The sequence below is a fragment of the Sander vitreus genome, chromosome 4, assembly GCF_031162955.1.
Source record: "Sander vitreus isolate 19-12246 chromosome 4, sanVit1, whole genome shotgun sequence".
NCBI lineage: Eukaryota > Metazoa > Chordata > Actinopteri > Perciformes > Percidae > Sander > Sander vitreus.
Window position 1 is genome coordinate 37,844,254 of NC_135858.1, and position 23,662 is coordinate 37,867,915.

General features: G+C 41.4%; 1 protein-coding gene across 1 annotated transcript; it reads right to left on the reverse strand.

Annotated features, from left to right (window-relative positions):
- Positions 1–337: 337 nt before the first annotated feature.
- On the reverse strand, positions 338–22,705 carry khk (ketohexokinase). The gene is made up of 13 exons (XM_078247349.1): positions 22,477–22,705; positions 18,799–18,846; positions 18,408–18,476; positions 16,981–17,122; positions 16,434–16,508; positions 14,604–14,619; positions 11,436–11,552; positions 9,675–9,809; positions 6,518–6,590; positions 6,194–6,340; positions 3,567–3,655; positions 3,227–3,384; positions 338–1,136 (listed from the first exon to the last, which is right to left on the reverse strand). The coding sequence occupies exons 3-13, from the start codon at positions 18,453–18,455 to the stop codon at positions 1,036–1,038; spliced, it is 1,101 nt and encodes a 366-aa protein (XP_078103475.1). The 5' UTR covers positions 18,456–18,476; positions 18,799–18,846; positions 22,477–22,705; the 3' UTR covers positions 338–1,035.
- Between the last annotated feature and the right edge of the window lie 957 nt (positions 22,706–23,662).

The following is a 23,662-nucleotide window of genomic DNA, read 5'->3' on the forward strand; positions in this document are numbered from 1 at the left end:
AGTAATGTCCAGCTTTATCTCCCCAGCGCTGTGGACTAAGTTCTGGATACTCCACAGATGCAATATATCCAGCTACAAAAAGCCCTGACAGTCTGAAGTTAGATCGGAAGTCCAGAGAGAGGTTTCTATGGAGATGATACACCGTCTCATCTGATTGGTGGAAACTGGCAGCTTTCAGAACACTGCAGACTGGAGGCTTGCAGGGAGACTAAAGTTTACACTCGTCTCATCTGAATCTTTGGTCTGAAGTGAGTTTAAACATCATCATTAACGGATTCTTGGATCATTGAATGAATCGATTGATGAAAAGCTTCAGGTTTGACTTCAGTCAGTCAGATTAAATCAGAATTACATCATTTATTGATCAGTGTGACATTTTATTCTCATCAGGTAAAAAATACAGCAATGAAGTTATAACATTTCACTTCATTTACACTCGCTGCATCACAGTTCCCAGTTAATTCAAACTATTTGTTAGCAGCTTGTTAATAGTTTTCCTTAAATAACTGTAACCCTACAACACTAAATCTTTGTTGTTTAAAAATCCTTCACAGCCTCTTAGATCCTCTGCTGCCGTTTTTTTAAATGCAAACTATCACACAAATTAAACAACTGGCAGCTCAGATGCACCAACTTACATCTTTCATAATCTTCCAGCCAGAAGAGCTGTGAGCGATGCAACCTCCGTGACATTTTAAACAGTTGAAAACTTATTTAACGGTCACTCTTTGTTCGTTTTATTATCATAGTTTACCTGTTTTATTCATACTATGCTTTCCCTTGTCTTATTTTTATTTTCACATATTCTAGGCTATTTGCTTCCTCGGTTTCTCCCTTTGCTGTAATGCACTTTAAGCTACACTCCCTGTTTCAAAGGTCCTATATAAATAACGTTTATTATTATAAATGGATTGCTAAATAAAATCATCAGTTCTTTTTCATATCATTAAAGATACAAATGTGTTTTTAAAACCCAACATCTTTACATGCTGTAACCACAGTTCTCTGTATATGTCTCTGTCTTAAAGTCTTCGGTCAGTCGTCAAACTTTCCAGCAATGCCGTCGTAACCGTGGAAACCACACTTCCTGCCGGCGACTCGGCAGCCAAAAGTCAGAGCCTCCTGCAAACTTCCACCTACGGTTGACAAATTGATTTATTTCAGTAATATGTAGAAGTAACACAAAACCAAATAAATCCGATGTGAGTTGAGTCTGCAGGTCGACATCAGATCTGAGACGCCTTCACTTTGACCTGGAAGTAAAGGCTCGACTCTCCTCTATCAAAATAAAAGTCATGTAAGTGGCCCTTTTTTTAAATTGGGACTGATAATATTTGATGTCTGTATTAATTTTAAAAAGTCATAAACCTTAGTATTTCATTGATTGATGCTTTTTTGATTCTATGCATAATACAGTAAAAATGCCCAAAACAATCTTTAAAACATCTAAATGTTTGAAAACTAAAAGACTAAAATCCCAATCAATATGCTGGCAAATGAAATGTCTCATGTTGGAAAGTGAAATATTTCAACGTAGGACAGTGAAATGTCTCAGCGTAGGACAGTGAAATGTTTCATGTTGGACAGTGAAATATTTCAGCGTAGGACAGTGAAATGTTTCATGTTGGACAGTGAAATATTTCAACGTAGGACAGTGAAATGTCTCAGCGTAGGACAGTGAAATGTCTCAGCGTTGGACAGTGAAATGTCTCAGCGTTGGACAGTGAAATGTCTCAGTGTTGGACAGTGAAATGTCTCAGCGTTGGACAGTGAAATGTCTCAGCGTTGGACAGTGAAATGTCTCAGTGTTGGACAGTGAAATGTCTCAGTGTTGGACAGTGAAATGTCTCAGCGTTGGACAGTGAAATATTTTAGCGTAGGACAGTGAAAGGTCTCAGCGTAGGACAGTGAAATATTTTAGCGTAGGACAGTGAAATATTTTAGCGTAGGACAGTGAAATATTTTAGCGTAGGACAGTGAAATGTCTCAGCGTAGGACAGTGAAAGGTCTCAGCGTAGGACAGTGAAATGTCTCAGCGTTGGACAGTGAAATGTCTCAGCGTTGGACAGTGAAATGTCTCAGCGTTGGACAGTGAAATGTCTCAGCGTTGGACAGTGAAATGTCTCAGCATAGGACAGTGAAATATTTCAGCGTAGGACAGTGAAATGTCTCAGCGTAGGACAGTGAAATGTCTCAGCGTAGGACAGTGAAATGTCTCAGCGTAGGACAGTGAAATGTCTCAGCGTAGGACAGTGAAATATTTTACCGTAGGACAGTGAAATGTCTCAGTATTGGACAGTGAAATATTTCAGCATAGGACATTGAAATATTTTAGCGTAGGACATTGAAATATTTTAGCGTAGGACATTGAAATATTTTAGCGTAGGACATTGAAATGTCTCAGCGTAGGACATTGAAATGTCTCAGCATAGGACAGTGAAATGTCTCGCGTAGGACAGTGAAATGTCTCATGTTGGACAGTGAAATGTCTCAGCGTAGGACAGTGAAATGTCTCAGCGTAGGACAGTGAAATGTCTCAGCGTTGGACAGTGAAATGTCTCAGCGTAGGACAGTGAAATGTGTCAGCGTTGGACAGTGAAAGGTCTCATGTTGGACAGTGAAAGGTCTCATGTTGGACAGTGAAAGGTCTCAGTGTTGGACAGTGAAATGTCTCAGCGTAGGACAGTGAAAGGTCTCAGCGTAGGACAGTGAAAGGTCTCAGCGTAGGACAGTGAAATATTTTACCGTAGGACAGTGAAATGTTTTAGCGTAGGAAAGTGAAATGTCTCAGCGTTGGACAGTGAAATGTCTCAGCGTAGGACAGTGAAATGTCTCAGCGTTGGACAGTGAAATGTCTCAGCGTTGGACAGTGAAATGTCTCAGGTTGGACAGTGAAATATTTTAGCGTAAGACAGTGAAATGTTTCAGCGTAGGACAGTGAAATGTTTCAGCATAGGACAGTGAAATGTCTCAGCGTAGGACAGTGAAATGTCTCAGCGTAGGACAGTGAAATGTCTCAGGTTGGAGAGTGAAATGTTTGCGCGTAGGACAGTGTAATGTTTCAGCATAGGACAGTGAAATGTCTCAGCGTAGGACAGTGAAATGTCTCAGCGTAGGACAGTGAAATGTCTCAGCGTAGGACAGTGAAATGTCTCAGCGTTGGAGAGTGAAATGTTTGCGCGTAGGACAGTGAAATGTCTCAGTGCTGGACAGTGAAATGGCTCACCACTGGACAGGGTGAAGATGACGGCGGAGTTGAAAGTGTCCCCGGCTCCGAGAGTGTCGACGAGAGTTTTAGGAGGAAAAGCGTCTGAATGTAAGAGCAAACCGTCAGGACCCAAAGCATCTGCTCCTTTTTCTGCCCAGGCACAGACCAGGACAGCCCTAAGAGACAGATAGGTCAGAGACAGAGAAAGAGAGACAGGTCAGAGAGAGAGAAAGAGGCAGAGAGACAGGACAGAGAGAAAGAGAGAGAGAGATATAGAGACACACAGAAAGAGAGAGAGAGACAGAGTAAACTTCCTGCTCTCATATGTTGTACCTGCTGACCTTTGACCTCCACTCACCCCGGTTTGACCCGACTGTAGAGTCCTTTCAGAGCAGCTTCAGCTGACAGGAAGCCAAAGTGACGAGCCACGTCTTTACTGACAAACACCTGAAGAAGACATGAAAAAAGATGAGAAAACTAGTCCAGTTCAGACCTAAGACTCATGACGAGATGTAACCCTAACCCTGTAGCAAGCCTCTCACTATCACTATCCTCATTCTGATTTTAAGATGCTACAAATGATATCCAGCTACAAAAAAGCCTGAGAAGTCTGAAGTTGGAGCTGCAGTACAGAGAGAGGTTTCTATGGAGATGATACACCGTCTCATCTGATTGGTGGAAACTGGCAGCTTTCAGAATGCTGCAGACTGAAGGCTTGCAGGGAGACTAAAGTTTACACTTGTCTGAATCTGAATCTCTAGTCTGAACTGCGGTTTAAGGCCCTGTTCAGACCTGGTTTTAATTCATCTGAAAGACACATGTTGCTGCACAGTGGTTTAGTGTTTCAGTGTACTGCGTTTCGCTGTCTGTCTCCTCTCCTTTGGTCTGTTTCGGCATGGCTTTCTCTTGGTGTGGAGCAGAGAAAGGTGCAGTAATGATTTGTCCTCATAATCTCCCCCCCCCCCGGACAATAGTCAGCACAGCACAAATGTTTTGATGGTTATAAGATTATGTTGCCAGATGTTCCTGTGGTGTTTTAATGATCTAAGCGCACTGCGTGAAGCGTCTGGTGCAGGTGTGTTTAGGGCGTGTCCAAATCCACTTTTGCTAGTTTGACGGCGGAAAAAAGGTTCCGTGTGCCGGGCGCATGGTTCAAAAGGGTTGTACTTAGTGTCTTCATTAATCATGTTACGTGTTTTGGGTGTAACATGCAATCAACCAATCAGAGTGTCATCTCCCATTCCCTTTAAAAGCCAGGCGCGTTTGGACCTTGGAGCATTGCTGTTATGGAGGATTTGCACCGTAATATTTGTAATCTTCTGCATGTGTATGTGTGTGTGTGTGTGTGTGTGTGTGTGTGTGTGCTGCTGTGCATCCCTGTGTGTGTAACAAGCATAGTGTGCGCGCTGTGCACGAGCCTAGGAGCATTTTACTAATGCTCTGTTAAAATAACAATGAAATGCTGCGTTATTGAATTTAGACCAGGTTTTTGTTGGTCAATGGCACGATCACTTCCCACTGCCTCAAGATAGCAATACTCCCAGAATGCACCTGAACACAACTCACTGTAAGACCAGCACGCCCAGAAAGCACCTGAACACACCTCCCTGTAAGACCAGCACACCCAGAATGCACCTGAACACACCTCCCTGTAAGATCAACACGCCCATGGGCCCAGAATGCACCTGAACACACCTCCCTGTAAGACCAGCACGCCCATGGGCCACAGATGGGCGCAGGTGCATTTGCTATTTAAACGATGTTGGCGCTGGACGGGAAACTGATGACTGGGTCAGTCTTAAACTAGCAAAGACACTTGGGTCGGGCTTTGTGCTGCGCCGGGCCGGGTGCAAGATAGGACCCTAAGAGTGTTTTTTATATCCTCCGATTGGTGGGAAGTCTGTCATGGCCGCACAGATTTCAAATCGCAAATATTAAACAATATTACGATCTGATATCATGTTGTTTGTGTAGGAATGCCGAGGACAGCAGAGGACACAGTCTAGTCTTGTTTGAATCTTGTTTGCTTCTCTGTCTCATACCGTTGATCAGCAGATCAGTAAGGGAGAGAGAGGGTGGAGGAAACAGGGAGCGATCTTCACCGAAACCACAGATCTCCCGCTCAAGGCCGGCCCGGGCAGCGCGGCTCTTCTGTCCTCACCATGTTTGTCTAGTCACGTTTGCTCGCCCGAGACTTCCTGTTTTGAGATTCCGGACTCTCTGGTAGTTTGTGAATGAAATGATGTCAATGTATGCTGTTGTGGCCAAATCATTTCTCTCCACACACTACAGAAACCAAATCTTTTAGTGTGAGCCAGGTATAACTTGTTGCTCTGTACCAATATTAGCTGGTCTGTTTTTATTAATGTTAGACTGAAAAATGTGCATCAGGATTAATATTTGATAGGAAAAGTGCAGCGCGTTGGTGTTCTCAGCCGATGATGGACCAACCCGTTCTCACTCCAAAGTCGTAAAATACGGACGCTTGGGCAGTGGCTGTCAGTGTCAGAAGCGACAAGAAAAGCACCCTTCAGCGTGTGTGTAGAACGCACCAGTGAGAGCAGCAGCTACACGGTGCTGTAAGATGACAGATGAGCATTAAGAGCAAACGAGTAGTATGAAAGCCCGAAAATCGGCATAGGGAGGTTGGTTGGGGTGGTGGATGGGTCAAACAACACAGGACTTTAACCCAACCGTCCCGTTCTTCTTTATCTAAACCCAACCATCCCATTCTTGTCCCGCATGTCATGGAAACATACCTTTTTATAAGCCCACCCACGACTTTTTCCTTAACCTAACTGCGTCAAAAGTGACGCCAATAGTCCCAACCCAGCGCGTTTAGATAAAGTGCGTTATATGACGCTTAAAGAGACTTTTAGTGTCAATAACAACGCCAAAGGCACCTGACCAAGCGTCCGTATTTTACGCGATGGGAGTGAGAATGTGTTGGATGGACAGATGTCTCAGCGTCTGAAAGACTCGCACCACGTCACCGTGAGGAAACAGCTGATACAGCGGCTCTCTGGTCTTCTCTATCTCCACGGAGACGGTGATTCTCTGTTGCTGTGGCAACATGCTGTTGTACATCATGACCTGCTGGATCATCTTGACCTGCTCCTCTGCGTTTCGGCCCTGCACGAGTTAAACACATTCACAGACTGAAACACCAGGTAACACTGCTAAACTTTTATGTTGAAAATAAAGCAATGTAAGTTTGTTAATTAATCTGGGTCAACGTTTACTCTGTTTTAAAACAAAGAATGTTCACGGAATGGTTAGTCTGGGTTAGTCTGGTTTAGGTCAGCTCACCTCCCAGTGGATCCAGCTGAACTGACGCAGGTCGACTTTGGAGAAATCCTCCGCTGTGACGTCAGGAAGGTTCCTGATGGACAGGAAGTAAGGTCACTTCATCAGTCCGTCACTCAGACTCAAAGTTATAAAAGTCTTAGCTTGATGATGTCACTATGACATCAGCAGGCTATATTAGACTTTCCTCAAGCCGATGACTAACTGTTACCTTTGGATCAGTTTAACACAAACTTCAACAATCAGTTTACCATTTTCAGAATTTAAACATTTTAACGATTTCTAATTAAACGTGATTGATTCTTGAGTCTGTCAGGACTTTGTGGAGATGAAGACATTTAAACATTAAAGTTTGGACATGTGATAAATGTCTGGCAGAACCGTTGCATGTCCTATTTCATTTTCTGCATTTTGTGTCACTTTCTCCTCTGAAGAAGTTTACTTTATTGCTGATCCATCAGGCCAATTAAGTATGTATCAGACTGACCTTTGAGTCTGTTTATGGATCTGGAGGTTTTGGTATACAAATGTTTGATCATCAGTTCAGACTAAAAATAAGTCATCATCTCTAGTCCAACAGTCGCCATGAAACAGTTAAATGTTGTTTTAGTTTCAATGTGAAGAGTTCACTTCCAAAGTCATCAACAGAAAAAATAAACTTTCCCTATTTACAGAAGACATTTAAGTTTTTTATTTTGTCTTTAACCCTCTCCAGTTTCTGTGAAAGGACCGAGGTGGTAACTGAAGTTATCTTTAAAACACATGTACAGCTACATTTAATTTGATCATTTTGGAAGAAAACTCCTTACGGACGGCAGATTAGAAACAGTTTGATTATAGAACATATTTCAGTGTGAATCAGAGATATTAAATTAATCAGTGTTGATGAATTAATCCAAAACCACTGCAGAGGCTCAAACTAACTAAACCGATGTTTGGGATGAAGCCCAGCATAGAGACGGTACGAATGATAAAAGATATCAGCAAGCTTTAGAAGGTGTTGATAGGTATACTTTTATACTTTGGACAGAGCCAGGCTATCGGTCCCCCTCTCTTTTTAGTCTTCGTGCTAAGCTAACCACATCCTGACGGCCATGACAACGATATCCATCTCAAAGTATGTTGAATTTTTAAATGTACAAAGTAATGGAGAGGAAGTAACAATGTAGGATAGATGTTTTTGAACAGTACTTTCATTAGTGTACCCTATCGTCTCTTCGCCTCTTTACAAACCGTTTCTAATTTTCAGTTTTTCTTTTAGTGACTTCCTTTCTTCACACAGACAAAGCTAAAAGTCAGCTGACCTCCGCTCCATCTAATTGGTGGATCAATACAGGTTCCAACCCGTTCTCACTCGCAACTCATAAAATACAAGTTTGGTCAGCAGCCCTCAATATCTAATACCAAGGCTCAAGATACGTGTCTGTATTAGATGCACCAGACTTTTTGAGTAACTAAGTAAACTTATCCACAAGAAAATTAGACACTCAGAGCAACTGCTGCACCAGGGCGCTGTAAGATGACATCATAAAAAGAGCATCAAAGTCTGTGTAAGGAAGAGGTCGGGTGGACGAGTGGGACTGTCACTACCCGATATGAGTCGAGTGCAGATGTGAGTTGTGCATGCGTCACTTTGCGACAATGACCAGATTTCACGCAGATGTGTTCTGCTGTTAGCCACAGAATAATGAGATAGATACATTACGTAGCAGTAATTTATTATTTAGCGTAAGGCATGACATTGTCACGGCACGATCCCTGATGTCAGCTGTAGATTAGAGGCTGAAGTAGCCTCCAAGAACCTGCTAACGAGAGACTTCTGGAATGTCAATACAATAAAAATGGACCTAATAACGAAATTGGTTCACTGCTGGCTACAAGTTAGCAACCAGACACAACAAAGGCTGTCACTTGAATGGCGTTTTGAGCTAACGTTAGCAATCAAACAATCATAGATAGCTAAAACGTTTGCTGGATCCGGATCTCTTGGCGTTATGCCGTAAACCGTTTAAATCTGAGCATGCACAACTCACATCTGCACTCGACTCCCATCGGGTAGTGACAGGGTCAAAATAACACAGGACTTTCATGCAGTTGAGCGCTGTTCTTGTCCCATGAGGAATTAAAAGTCAACATTGACTTATTACTCACGTAGGTAGTGTACTTACCTAACGTCAGTCGTCGTCAGTTATATGTAACAAACATCTAATTTAACCCTAACCACCATCTTTTAATAAACCTATCCAAGTAGTTTTGTTGCATAAACCTAACAAAGTCTGAGCCTGCTCTTTAAAAAATAGCTCCAGAGGAGTCCAGACCAGGCGTCAGTATGACGAGTTGGAAATGAGAATGTTTCAGTTTCAGGACAGCTCACTCTGCTCTGCAGTGGTTCATTACACCAGGATCAGGAGTTCATGCTTTCTTCAGGCGGGTCAAACAGCATTCACTAAACACCTCAGTACGTTTGTTTTATATACCTGCACCACCGGATGGGTGGAGCTTAAACCGGATGGATGGGGTCTACACCAGATGGATGGGGCCTACACCAGATGGATGGGGCCTACACCAGATGGATGGGGTCTACACTAGATAGGTGGAGCTTCAGATTCATAATTTAAAACTTTAGTTAGGTTTGAAGGCTAATTCAATAGCTAGATTCTGTATTGCTGCCATAGAAAGAGATTTGTAAACTCAATGAAAATGACCTTGTTAAGTGAAGGTTTATTAAATGTATAGGAGTGATGTCAGCCGGTCTCTATGGTAACAAGGTCACATTGATAAAGAGGTGTTTAGTGAAAGCTCTGTGCCGGTCATCAGGTTGTCTTACGTGTCAGAGAGAACGACGGTTCGAGATCCGCTGGACGGACAAACAACACAACACGCACACGGAGTTTGACTCTCGCCCTGCCAAACCACCGCCGAGACATCGATCGCACGCTGCGAGAAGTCAGCCATGATGAAACTGACAGACAGAGAGACACAGGAAACTGCTTCATATCATCTCTGTCTTTCACAATAAAAGCACTGACAGACCATTGACTCATCTGTCGAGGAAGAGGAAGGAGCTGCTCTCTGAAGGAGAAGGAGGTGAGGTTTCTGAAATAGAGGCAGTTAGTGACAACACACGTGTACACACACACACACACACACACACACACACCTGTTCATGTGCAGGATGGTGCGGCTTCCTGTGCTGATGTTGCTGATGACCACAGAGGCTGGAAGAACACACTGAGCGTGCTCAGACACCAGAGACACATCGATATGGAACTTCTGAAAATCCTCCAAAATAAAACTACAGACAGGAAACTGTCAAAACTACAGATAGGAAAGTGTGTCTTAACCATACATTACACTGATGAGGTGAGGATATGTCACATCTCTATATAATATATTTATTATAAATACATACCGTTTATATTTATGTTCACACGTTACATGTCATTCAGCGGACGCTTTTATCCAAAACAACATACAATTGAAATATGTGTCAGAGGCTGTACGCTTCCGGAGCAACTAGGGGTTATTGTGTCTTGCTCAGGCACACATTGGCTGATGTATTGCAGTGGGAATGAGGGTGGTTTCACACCTGCCTCGTTTAGTTTGGTTGAGTCGAACTAGTGTTTGTTTGTCCCGCTGGTTCGTCAGGGAAGGTGAGAACGCAGCATTCACACTCCGGTGTGCACCAAAAGTGGACCAATCCAACTCTGGAGCGGTTCGTTTGTGGTGAGAACGTGATCTGTACTCGACCCTCACCAACTATATGTACTCCTCCAGTCTGAGCTGGTGTCTCCTGTAGTCAGGTGTGTTCAGCAGTCTGAGCTGGTGTCTCCTGTAGTCAGGTGTGTTCAGCAGTCTGAGCTAGTGTCTCCTGTAGTCAGGTGTGTTCAGCAGTCTGAGCTAGTGTCTCCTGTAGTCAGGTGTGTTTAGCAATCTGCGATGCAGCAGAGCATCAAACTGTAGCAGCTTGCAGTGTTTCTATCACAGAAATAGACTCCGTTCAAGCTCGCTGTCCATCACTCTTATCTCCGTGGTCAAACCAGCTGCTGCTAAAATGGGAGACAGACGCCAGCAGAGCAGAGCCAAGTCTCGGTGACCAGAGCAGACGTAGTAACGTCTCTCGCGTAACAATGTCTGATCATTTTAATGAAAAGAGCTGCTTTAACCACTAGACCAGAACACAGGACCTTCTTCCTGTATTTACTTTCTTGCTCCCGCCCCCAGACATATCCGACCAATAAGAGAGCTGGACGTTCTTGCGTGATTTGTAATGATGCATGTTGGTACGCTTGGATTTGTCCAGGTGTGAAACCAAACCAACCGAGGGCAAATTGCTCCAAGTTTACAAACTCACCAATGGATTCAGACCAAAGCAAACCAACTACAGGTGTGAAAACGCCCTTAAACCCAGATCTCCCACACCAAAGGCATGTGTCTCGCCACCCCCATCATCCATATATGGAGGGAGGAGATGAGAGAGGATGAGGAAACAAGGACTTGTAGAGTTTCAGAAGTTTATAAATCTAAATTTGATCACTGAGTCGTCCAACCTTCAGCCGTTTCCACGGATACGATCAATGATTGATCCTGTAATAAGACAGGAAGTGTCACCTTCACTTTATCTGCTGCTTTAAATGGAACTGAACATACAGGATGTCCTGTAGACCTGTGTGTATATATATATATATATATATATATATATATATATATATATATATATATATATATATATATATATATATATATATTTATAAGATGGATGAAAGGGAAGTTTGGGGTCCCCTGCTGGAGCTGCTACCCCCGCGACCCGACCCCGGATAAGCGGATGAAGATGGATGGATGGATGGAAGATGGATGAGTGTCATATCTAAATGATGACCTCAGCCAGTTATTATTGATGTACGTATTGATCAGTACTCACTCGGCCACAGGTCCAGCAGACAGTGAGCCCATGAAGGCGCTCGAGGCTCCGAGCAGCGACAGCACCGTGCAGGAGTTGGAAGCGTTTCCTCCTCGCTGCCAACGCTGTGACAAACACCTGCAGGAGAGTAATGACATCACGGCATGATCTATCAATATCACCGAAGAATCAAAAACATCACATCTGTGTGGAGCGATGAGAAGATATGTTCTATTCCCTCATTCAGTCAATATCAAGGATCAGTGTCAGGGATAATGCAGAGGTGCATGCTGGGATATCATTATGGAGGAGGATATTTACTATCATGGCCGCATTTATGATCAGTGCTTCAATCATAAGAACTCTACACTCACATTCAAATAAATAAATAACTAAATCACAAATCATAGATTCTCCTTCAGAATAAAATGTAAACGTTGTCTGTAACTGAACATGAAACAGCAAACAGACAACAGTCAGTAAACGGGGAAACTGTCAAACAGTAGTAACAGTGAGTTAGAGATAATCAGTAAAGGGTTAACCCTTGTGTTGTCTTCCTATCAACCTTGAAGAAAACACTTTTTTTCAACGTTGTTGACGCCTTTTTTTCACAGTTTGTTTTTGCTTTTTCTAACGTTTTAAACTGTTAAATGTTTCTTCTACACATTTTCAGCGCTCATTTCTACATCCCATTTTTTCTGATATAAAACAAAAATTAAAAATGAACGGGTCAATGTGACCCGAAGTCGAAGAGGATCCACCTTTGGGTACTACAATACGTCTTTAGAATGTTTTATTGATTATTTATTGGAAGATAATCATCACAAACATCTGATCACCTCTGACGTTATATACTCCCTGTACATGTCCCCCTCTGAGCAAAGAAAGAGGTGCTGCATGGTATACAGTCAGCTCCGCCGTGTGTCCGTATTGAAGTTTGAACATATCCTTTAACTATTGTCCATTAAGAGTCAAAACTAAACAAAAACACTATCCATACTCCATGTAACTCCCAGTCTACTCATTTAAATTCTTTACGCCATCTGGACAAACATTTAGATGATGAGAAAAAAAGAAAAGAAAAAAAATAAGAAAGGGCAAGAGCAGGCGTAAATAGTAATAATAATAATAGAAAATCAAACCACCATATAGACTGCCTGGCCCGTTTATCTAACAAAACATGAATATACTCAATATCAAAAAGTGAGCCAGAAAACAGCCAGCAAAAATTTGAATAAATAATAAAAAGAAGAAGAAAAAAGAAATCTGGCGGTGCTTACAGTAGTCTGAACTCGAGAATGGACCTTTCACACTTGTGGATCCCGGAGGGATGGTTTGATTACCTGCTCATAATAGATCATTGCCTCTTTAGCGTCAGTAAATGTCACCGTGGTCTCTTGATGAGTAACTATCAGCTTGCATGGATGCAGGAGGCTGTATTTCACTCTTGCTCCTCTCAGTCAAACTTTTATGTCCTTAAATGCGTCTCTCTTCTTCTACAGGTCAGGGGAAAGATCGGGGAAGATATGTATTTTCTTCCCCTGAAACTTCAGATTGCTTCCCCCAGCAAGTTTCATAATGATACTTTTAGTTTCCCAGCTAAACAGCTGGGCAATCATTGTGCGTGCCTGGGATTAGGACCGGTGCGGTGCACAATATTCACACATGGCTGCGGCCCAAGTTTGTCCGCACCAGACATTTCCCTCAGAAAGTTGTTCATGAAGGCAGTCGGTTGTCCTCCTTCTGCGCCACTAGGGATCCTGATGATGCGAACATTAAATTTACGGCTGTGATCTTCGATTTGTTGGATCTTTTCTCTCAATGAGATGTTTTCTACGTGTAGATTGGCATATTTCTTCTCCAGTTCAGTCAGCCGATGGTCATTATCTGTAACTGCTTCCTCTACCTCCTGCTCTCCTCTAACCCTAACCCTAACCCTAACCCTTTATAACTTCTTGTAAAGAGTCTAGTGATTACTTTATCGGCTGCAATTTTAAATCAAATGCCAAACCAATCTCCTCTCGAATAACATCTCTTATAATCACGGTGAGCTCTGTGCGATCCTTGACTGAGTGCATGGCAGAATTGCTCCGCAAATTATGGATTTCAGGACATTGTGTAGTCTTAATTAAAGGAATGGTCAAAAGTACAAACTTTTATCAGAGGACGGAGCGACCGAGACGTGTTCACGTCATGCTGCCGGAACAGGAAGAGTCAGAAGATAGAACAATTCTTAAAATCAAAAAACAAGATGGCGGCACTACCATGGACCCTCTTCAGATCAATGATGCTTTTAAATCATACTATAGTGAACTATATCCATCTACTTCACAGTGTGACCTGGGCAGATGCAGATCTTTTTTTGGAGAACACTTTATTACCTACCTTAACACAAGAAGACAGATTATTATTAGATGGGGATGTGTCTTTAGAGGAGCTGCAGACTGCCATGGCCACACTTAAAAGTGGTAAAGCTCCGGGTTTGGATGTACTGCCAATTGAGTTTTATAGTCATTTTTCAAGTTATTTATTGCCGCTGTTTCTTGCTATGATTGATGCTTGCTTTAGTAAAGGTCACTTTCCACAGTCCTTATACCTGGCCTCCATAATCTTACTCCAAAAAAAGGGTAAAGATCCTGTTCAATGTTCTTCATATAGGCCAATCTCAATTCTAAATGTTGATTACAAAATTATTGCCAAATAAGAAAGAAAGCATTCGACAGGATTGAATGGGATTACCTTAAGTCTGTTCTCAGAAGATTTAATTTTGGTCTTAAGTTCTGTCATTGGATACATATTCTTTACAGTGCCCCGATGGAGGTAGTTAAAACTACTGCTAACTACTCTAAACCCTTTGTACTTTCAAGAGGCACCAGACAGGGTTGCCCACTGTCACCTGCATTATTCACTATTGTTATCGAACCTTTAGCTGCATCAATTAGAGCTCATGATCATATCAAGAGTGTGGAAATTGGGATGGAGGAGCACCTCATATCTTGTATGCAGACGATATTTTGTTGTATATTCATGACCCAGTGAATTCAATTCCATTTTTGTTATTATTGTTTGAAAACGTTGGAAAGTTATCAGGCTACAAAGTTAACTGGGATAAAACTGAGATAATGCCAATTTCCAGTTTTGATTGTAGTTTACTTATAAATCAATTCAATTAAACAGTTTATTAAATACTTGGGTTTGTTCATCCCTAGAAGAATGGAAGATATGTTTAGTTTGAATTACCTTCCAGTAATTAATAAAGTATCAGAGGAGTTCAAAAGAATTGGCCAACTACCCATTTCACTTATGGGGAGAGTAAATATAGTTAAAATGTCTGTTTTGCCTAAATTTTTTATATTTATTTCAAAATCTCCCGATTACTCCACCACAACATTTTTTTAAAAAGACTACAAAGTCTTATCTCTTCCTTTATTTGGAATAACAAATCCTCACGTGTCCGGGTGTCTGTTTTGCACTTACCATATGACTCTGGTGGCCTGACGCTTCCCAATTTCTATTATTATTTTTTTGTCATCTCAGGTTTTTTAGATACAACATGTTCGTGGAAAAGAATAGAATCCTTGCACATGGGTCCATATAACTTGGAATATTTACCATATATGGATCTTAAAGAAGTGGTTAAAATCATTAGAAATCCTGTTATACTGAATAGCCTCCATATTTGGAAATGGTCTCATAAATTGTTAGGATATAAAAATACTCTCTCCCGTTTTCCCCAGTTTGGAGAAATCCAGGTATTTCTTGTTGTGGGGATGATACTTTTAAACTTTGGTATGATAAAGGTATAAGAGAAATTTCACATTTGTTTGAAAGGGGGATTTTTTCTTTCATTTATTCAGCTTCAGCAGAAATATGGAGTTCTTTCTTCACATTTATTTAGATATTTTCAAATAAGGCATGTAGTCAACTTGGAGCATGGTTCTTTGCAAGAACCTGAACCAACAAAAAATTTGATTTTATAATGAACAATATGGAGAAAAAATAAGGATAAACTTATCTCAAAGATTTATAGTGTTCTTACTACAAGCTCAAGGGTAAATACTGACTATTTAAGACAAAAAGTGGGAACAAGATCTTCAGACTGAAATACAGCAAGAAGATTGGTCTTTTATTTGCAGGAAAGTACATAAATGCTCTTATAATTTAAGGCATAAATTAGCACTATTTAAGATAATGCATACGGTCTATTATACCCCAGAGAAATTAAATAAAATGAACAGTGAAATATCATTCCTTTGCTGGCGGTGTAAGAAATATAAAGGTACTTTTTTTTATATGCTTTAGTCATGTGAACAACTTTCGTTATTTTGGAAATTTGTTACCAAGTTGATATCTCTGTGTTTAAATGTATCTGTTCCCCGTTCACCTCGTTTATGTCTTTTGGGAACCAATATGTCTGACAAGTGGAATATATATGAAAGTATGTACATAGATCTTGCTTTGATGGCAGCTAGGAAATGTATAGCTTTAAAACGGAAGGCTTCCAACCACCCAGCAATAGTCCACTGGTGGAATCAACTCTCAAGCTACTTTGTTTTGGACAGAATTTATTATATTAGTAAAGACAGAACCTGTAGTTTTGTGTCTTTATTTAGTTTGTTTTATTTTTTTTGTTTATGATTATGGCATTTCTTGTCTGTGTCCTAGTGTGAAGGATCTGGAATATGAATGATGAGATGTGTGTTTGAAATATCTTTACACTGTTTATGTAAAATAAAATGAAAAAATATAATATAATAAAAAAAAAGACAGAAAGGTTAGAGACAGACAGGTTAGAGAGAGACAAAAAGCGTCATTGCAAACGGGAATTTGCACCAATGGTCTCTCCTCTCTGTTAGTAAAATGATATCAAAATGTCGGAAAAAAAAGCTACAAAAACATCACAAAGAGCAACAAAAAAACGCGTCAAAAATCAGTAGAATATGCGTTAACAAACCAAACTGAACATATCACTTTAGGAGAGAACGATACTGATACAGGAAGCGAAGCAAAAACATTTACTTCTCACCTCGTCGTCTGGGACGCGGGTCTCATGGCGACAGAATGGACAGCTGATGATGCATGGCGAGGACTCTCCTGAAAACCAATCAGATCGCAGGCGTCACATGGCACTCTGGATGATTTCAGAATCATGTGATCAGCGATCTCATTAGCTGAATTGTGTTGGAGTCCTTAAGTACAAGTTCAAGTCACGTCTCTGGAGTTTTCTCTCAAACCCACCAGACTCCATCTAAATAATCACTACTTCTAGCGTGTATAGAGCCAACATATTTCCACCAGACTCCATGTAAATAATCAGGACTTTTAGCGTGTATAGAGCCAGCATATCTCCACATGTAAATGGGTGAATTAAGGGTTTATTTCAACCAAACCAGAGTGGTGATTGTTGGAACAGTGGAAAGATGAACCAAGACGGCTTTTGATAGTTTGATTTAGTTTCTGTCCACTTTGAATGAAGTGTGTTTTACCATGATAAAAGTACTGATTATTTACATGGAGTCTGGTAGAAAGTCTGTTTTCCCTGCCAGATGTATTTAGGGGAACTCACCCATGTTGACCATCTTTTTCAGGCAGCGGGCGCAGACGAGGTGTCGGCAGCGCAGCAGTTTGGGTTTACGGCTGCGAGCGTCGTAGCGGCTGAAGCAGATCTTACACTCCAGTTCCTCCAGAGACGGAGCCCAGGTCTGCACCTGAATGCACCATAACTACAGTTAATCAGGTCTGCACCTGTACACCCCATAACTACAGTTAATGACCCAGATCTGCACCTGAACTCACCAAAACTACAGTTAATCAGGTCTGCACCTGAATGCACCATAACTACAGTTAATCAGGTCTGCACCTGAACGCACCATAACTACAGTTAATGACCCAGATCTGCACCTGAATGCACCATAACTACAGTTAATCAGGTCTGCACCTGAATGCACCATAACTACAGTTAATCGTTTGCACCTGAACGCACCATAACTACAGTTAATCAGTTCTGCACCTGAGCGCACCATAACTACAGTTAATCAGGTCTGCACCTGAACGCACCATAACTACAGTTAATCAGGACTGCACCTGAACGCACCATAACTACAGTCAATCAGTTCTGCACCTGAACGCACCATAACTACAGTTAATCAGTTCTGCACCTGAACGCACCATAACTACAGTTAATCAGGACTGCACCTGAACGTTCCATAAGTACAGTTAATCAGTTCTGCACCTGAACACACCATAACTACAGTTAATGGTCGCTGACCTTTATATCGGTTAATCAGGACTGCACCTGAACGTTCCATAAGTACAGTTAATCATGTCTGCACCTGAATGCATCATAATTACAGTTAATGTTTGCACCTGAACGCACCATAACTACAGTTAATCAGTTCTGCACCTGAACGCACCATAACTACAATTAATCAGTTCTGCACCTGAACACACCATAACTACAGTTATGGTGTGTTTATGGTGACCCAGATCTGCACCTGAATGCACCATAACTACAGTTAATCAGGTCTGCACCTGAACACCCCATAAGTACAGTTAATCATGTCTGCACCTGAATGCATCATAATTACAGTTAATGTTTGCACCTGAATGCACCATAACTACAGTTAATCAGTTCTGCACCTGAACGCACCATAACTACAGTTAATCAGTTCTGCACCTGAACGCACCATAACTACAGTTAATCAGGTCTGCACCTGAATACACCATAACTACAGTTAATCAGGTCTGCACTTGAACGCACCATAAGTACAGTTAATCAGGTCTGCACCTGAATACACCATAACTACAGTTAATCAGGTCTGCAACTGAACGCCCCGTAACTACAGTTAATCAGGTCTGCACCTGAATACACCATAACTACAGTTAATCAGGTCTGCAACTGAACGCCCCATAACTACAGTTAATCAGGTCGGCACCTGAACGCACCATAACTACAGTTAATGACCCAGCATTGAAAGAAAGAAGGAATCTCACCTTGGCATCCATCTCTGGTCCAGGCTCCGCCCCCTTTAGCAGACTCATCCTATTGGCTGCCGTCTACACCTGAACCAGGAAGGTGAGTTCAACCGTCAGCTGACTGGAAGACAGCCAATCAGAAAGCACCGTGGGGTGAAACTAACTTTCTCACTCAGCAGCCAAGAATCTTTTTACTGGCCAAAAATATTAAATATAATGTTGTTTCAAACCAATCTTTTGTGGTTTATCCTCCGTTTTCATTGTGCTTATATTTAGATAAAAGATATATAGATGTATATATAGCTATATAGAAGGCTAGCTGACTCCACAGACTGGCTCATCATCACAAGCTAAACGCCGTATTCTTCAATGAAGTGTCATCTGATTAGTCGGAGCAGCAGGTACCTACCTGACTCCAGATCAGCTGAGCAGTCTGACAGTCAGAGAGGACGCCCATCTACAGAGACAGAGAGAGACAGACAGGTCAGAGAGACAGACAGGTTAGAGAGAGAGACAGGGAGACAGACAGGTTAGAGACAGAGAGACAGACAGGTTAGAGAGACAGACAGACAGAGTATCATCTTGTACTAACCATGTACAGAAGCAGAGTACAAAGGTATATTTTTATTTTTTCTCCTCAGAAACACACACGCACGCACACAGACACACACACTGCAGCTGTGATGTAACCGGGGGAGGGGACTCTGGGGATGCTGATGTTGCTATAGCAACAGCTCTACCTGCGGCTGAACCTCCAATGAGACCAGATCAGCTAGTTCCCGGCAGACCAGACTCCATTTAACTTTATCAAGATTTAAACATCTATTCTCATGTTTACATAATATGATCTTACTTGTATTTATTTCATGTACTAATATTTACAGTCTGAGTAGTATAGTGTGTAAGAAACCCAGAACTGAGGTTTAATGAAGACCAAAGTGGAAACAGACATGAGGAATCAGCAGGGAGAACATGGAGAGACACTAAGATAACGTTATGTCTGTTACGTCTTCGTTAGCTAAAGCATTTTGTTACCAAGTCAGAGATCCAAATGTCAGTATTTAGCTAGTCCATATCCTTGACATTCCACTTCAGGGATTGCTCTGGTGCTGCAGGAAATTTGGCCGGATACATGTATTTTCCCTCCCCTTCCTCTTCCTTTGTGTTGGCGTTCTAACCTCTGGTGGATTTGTGAGGACTATGGTTAACTGCTCCTCAGATCTCTGCAGGGTAAATCCAGACAGCTAGCTAGACTATCTGTCCAATCGGAGTTTTCTGTTGCTCGACTAAAACTACTTTTGAACGTCCACATGTTCCACCAAAACAAGTTCCTTCCTGAGACTATTTAGCAGAGGCACCGTGGCTCCGTCTGGAGCTTAGCCCCGCCCAAGATGATTGTGATTGGTTTAAAGAAATGCCAATAAACCAGAGCACGTTTTTCTCCCATCCAGGAATGCTGGGTGGACTGGACAGATATATATATATATATATATATATATATAAGGGCTGTCAATCGATTAAAAATTTGAATCTAATTAATTACATATTCTGTGATTAAACGAAATTAATCGCATACATAATTAACGGTGCCTGAACCGATACTTTTTAAGAAAGTAAAAAAAACAACAACAACTAAACAGTTGGTGACATTAAAGAAGGGCTTGTTTATTGCTAAGGCCATATGGTCAAAATTAAATGTTTAATAATAATGTATAACAATAACTTATTTCACTAGTAAATTGCTGTTGAACGACAAAAACAACCACCAGATGGGAAAAGGACATTTACAATAACTTCAAATGCACCACGAGGCTGTAGTTTACCAGTTTCATTGAACGCACCGTCTGTGTTGTTTCTCCGACGGCAGCTGCAGATTGTTACATCCCGGTGTTGAATCCTCTACAGTAAAACACAGTCACACTTTACACCGTTTAGTGTTAGCTGTCAGTATTTAACCCTGTTTAATCCAGCTACTAGCTAGTGGTAGGCTAACGTTAGCTGCTGTCAAGTATAGTGTTAACTAGCTAGCGGTAGGCTAACGTTAGCTGCTGTTGAGTATAGTGTTAACTAGCTAGCGTAGGCTAACGTTAGCTGCTGTTGAGCAGGTTAGCTAGCTGTGTAGCTACGTTAGCTGCTAGTACAAGTTGCTAGCTAGCGTGTAGGCCAACGTTAGCTGCTGTTGAGTGTAGTGCTAACTAGCTAGCGGTAGGCTAACGTTAGCTGCGCGTCGAGTATAGTGTTAACTAGCATGTAGGCTAACGTTAGCTGCTGTCGAGTATAGTGTTAACTAGCTACGGTAGAGCTAACGTTAGCTGCTGTTGAGTATAGTGTTAACTAGCGTCACATGCAGCTGGGTTTGTGTTTCCTGTAACGTCTGTTTCAGAGCATCAGAGAGAAGAGCAGACATATCAGTGGCACCAGATTTTCGGTAGCCAGGCTGGCAGGAAGAAGATTTTTAAATCAAATAAAGTAAATGTTCCAATTAATAATCCAAGCAGCACATTCTCGTCTCCCTCCTTCATTTTAGAGTCCAATGGTGCTAGAACGGCTCCGGGTCAAACCTCAATATGGAATGGATTAATCTGCGTTATTTTTTTAACGCGTTATTTTTTCTCAGATTAATTAATCGAAATGAACGCGTTATTTTGACAGCCACCATTGGACTGTAAAATGAAGGAGGGAGACGAGAATGTGCTGCCTGGATTATTGATTGGAACATTTACTTGTAAAAATCTTCTTCCTGCCAACCCTGGCTACCGAAATCTGGTGCCACTGATATGTCTGCTCTTCTCTCTGATGCTCTGAAACACAAACACCGCTGCACATGACGCTAGTTAACACTATACTCAACAGCAGCTAACGTTAGCCTACTGCTAGCTAGTTAACACTATACTCAACAGCAGCTAACGTTAGCCTACTGCTAGCTAGTTAACACTATACTCGACAGCAGCTAACGTTAGCCTACTGCTAGCTAGTTAACACTATACTCAACAGCAGCTAACGTTAGCCTACCGCTAGCTAGTTAACACTATACTCAACAGCAGCTAACGTTAGCCTACCGCTAGCTAGTTAACACTATACTCAACAGCAGTTAACGTTAGCCTACCGCTAGCTAGTTAACACTATACTCGACAGCAGCTAACGTTAGCCTACCGCTAGCTAGTTAACACTATACTCAACAGCAGCTAACGTTAGCCTACCGCTAGCTAGTTAACACTATACTCGACAGCAGCTAACGTTAGCCTACCACTAGCTAGTAGCTGGATTAAACAGGGTTAAATGCTGACAGCTAACACTAAACGGTGTAAAGTGTGACTGTGTTTTACTGTAGAGGATTCAACACCGGGATGTAACAATCTGCAGCTGCCGTCGGAGAAACAACACAGACGGTGCGTTCAATGAAACTGGTAAACTACAGCCTCGTGGTGCATTTGAAGTTATTGTAAATGTCCTTTTCCCATCTGGTGGTTGTTTTTGTCGTTCAACAGCAATTTACTAGTGAAATAAGTTATTGTTATAGTGATTACATTATTGTTAAATCTTAACTGTTAATTGTTAACTTAATTGTTAAATTTTGACGATATGGCCTTAGCACAGTCGCCAACTGTTTAGTACCCTTCTTTTTTTAACTTTCTTAAAAAGTGTATATATATATATATATATATATATATATATATATATATATATATATATATATACCTGTATGATGCTGTGTATAATACATAATATATATATATACCTGCATGATGCTGTGTATAATATATATATATATATATATATATATATATATATATATATATGATGCTGTGTATAATACATAATATATATATATATACGCATGATGCTGTGTATAATATATATATATATATATATATATATATATATATATATATATATATATATATATAATGTATTATACACAGCATCATACATACATACATACATATATACCTGTATAAGTTGGAGTCTCAGGCTGAAGCAACACTGCGGCCGTTGCTCGTCATCAGTCTCAGTAACGGTGAGGGTGTCGCGCCTCAGCAGCAGCGGGAAAGCTAACAGGCTAGCAGGCTAACAGACTAACGGTTACCGTAGTTACTGTGTCCGTAGTGTCTCCGGTCCGTCGGTCTCCGTCGGTGACTCCCCGTGTGTCCTCTGTGTCTCTGCTGCTCACTGACTCACTGCAGCGCGAAGCCGGCAGCGGGAGACGGGGTTACCATGGCAACGGGGGGGTTGAGCTAGAAGGCATCCAGCGAACACCAACACGACTCGTTCGTTCAGGATCAAGATTAGAAAGCGCCCCCTGAAAGAAAGGGTTTAAATGTATATTTATTTGTCTAGATTTCGCGTAATTTTGCGTAACTTCCGGCAGTATATGTAACCCTTCCAGCCCTTTATTTATTTATTTATTTTTATGTTTTATTTTCTTGTGTTCCTGTTTATTAATGTCCAATCGATGTATATGTTTGTACCGTTGTATCAGAACGTCTGTACAATAAAAAAATTGACTAGAAAAAAATTAAATATTTAATACTTAAAACTGAAAGTTTAAGTTAAAAAATGAAATCCCTGAAATAAATACAAGTATGTATTATTGTAATAAGACGCCCCGTTGTTTTTATTTATTTGTATTTATAGTTTTAAGTGTTTCAAACATTTAAACATTTAATCTGTGCTTTTCTGACATGGATCTGTTTGAATATAAAGTTAAAAAAAATATGTGTGTTTATTGAATAAACCATTACACAGAGGGAACCATGTGTGTGAAGGTAGGAACTCTTTACTGTGTGTCCTTGTTTGGGTCGGAACACTCCCGCTGCTGCACATCACTTCCTGTGAATCTCTGATAAAGAAGAGCCTGGCGGCGGGAACTCCGCAGGTTAAATTTTTGGGTTTGTTCGGTGAATCCGTCTGAATCGGAGCCATCAGAACCGCGAACATGGTGAGTGTTTACCGGGCGGAGTGTCCGCTGCCTGTGGGCTGCGGGGGTAACCGGATTTATACCAGATTTATACGGTTTGACTGTAATAATGGCGGAAGATTTGGATGAACGTCGGTTCATCGTCAGCCTCCTCGCTTGCACTCAAGAGTTGTTAAACTCATCAGAAATCTCATCAGTAATCAGTTAATCTTCAGTCTGTCGCTCCGTTAACGACTTTCTGCCTGTAAACACCGCGTTTAGCCCGTTAAACGTTAGCGCTGCGGTGTTGTGATAACTTCGGTTTCATGAATGAAAACTTCCTCCATGTTTGTTTTAACTGCGCCGTTAACGTAAC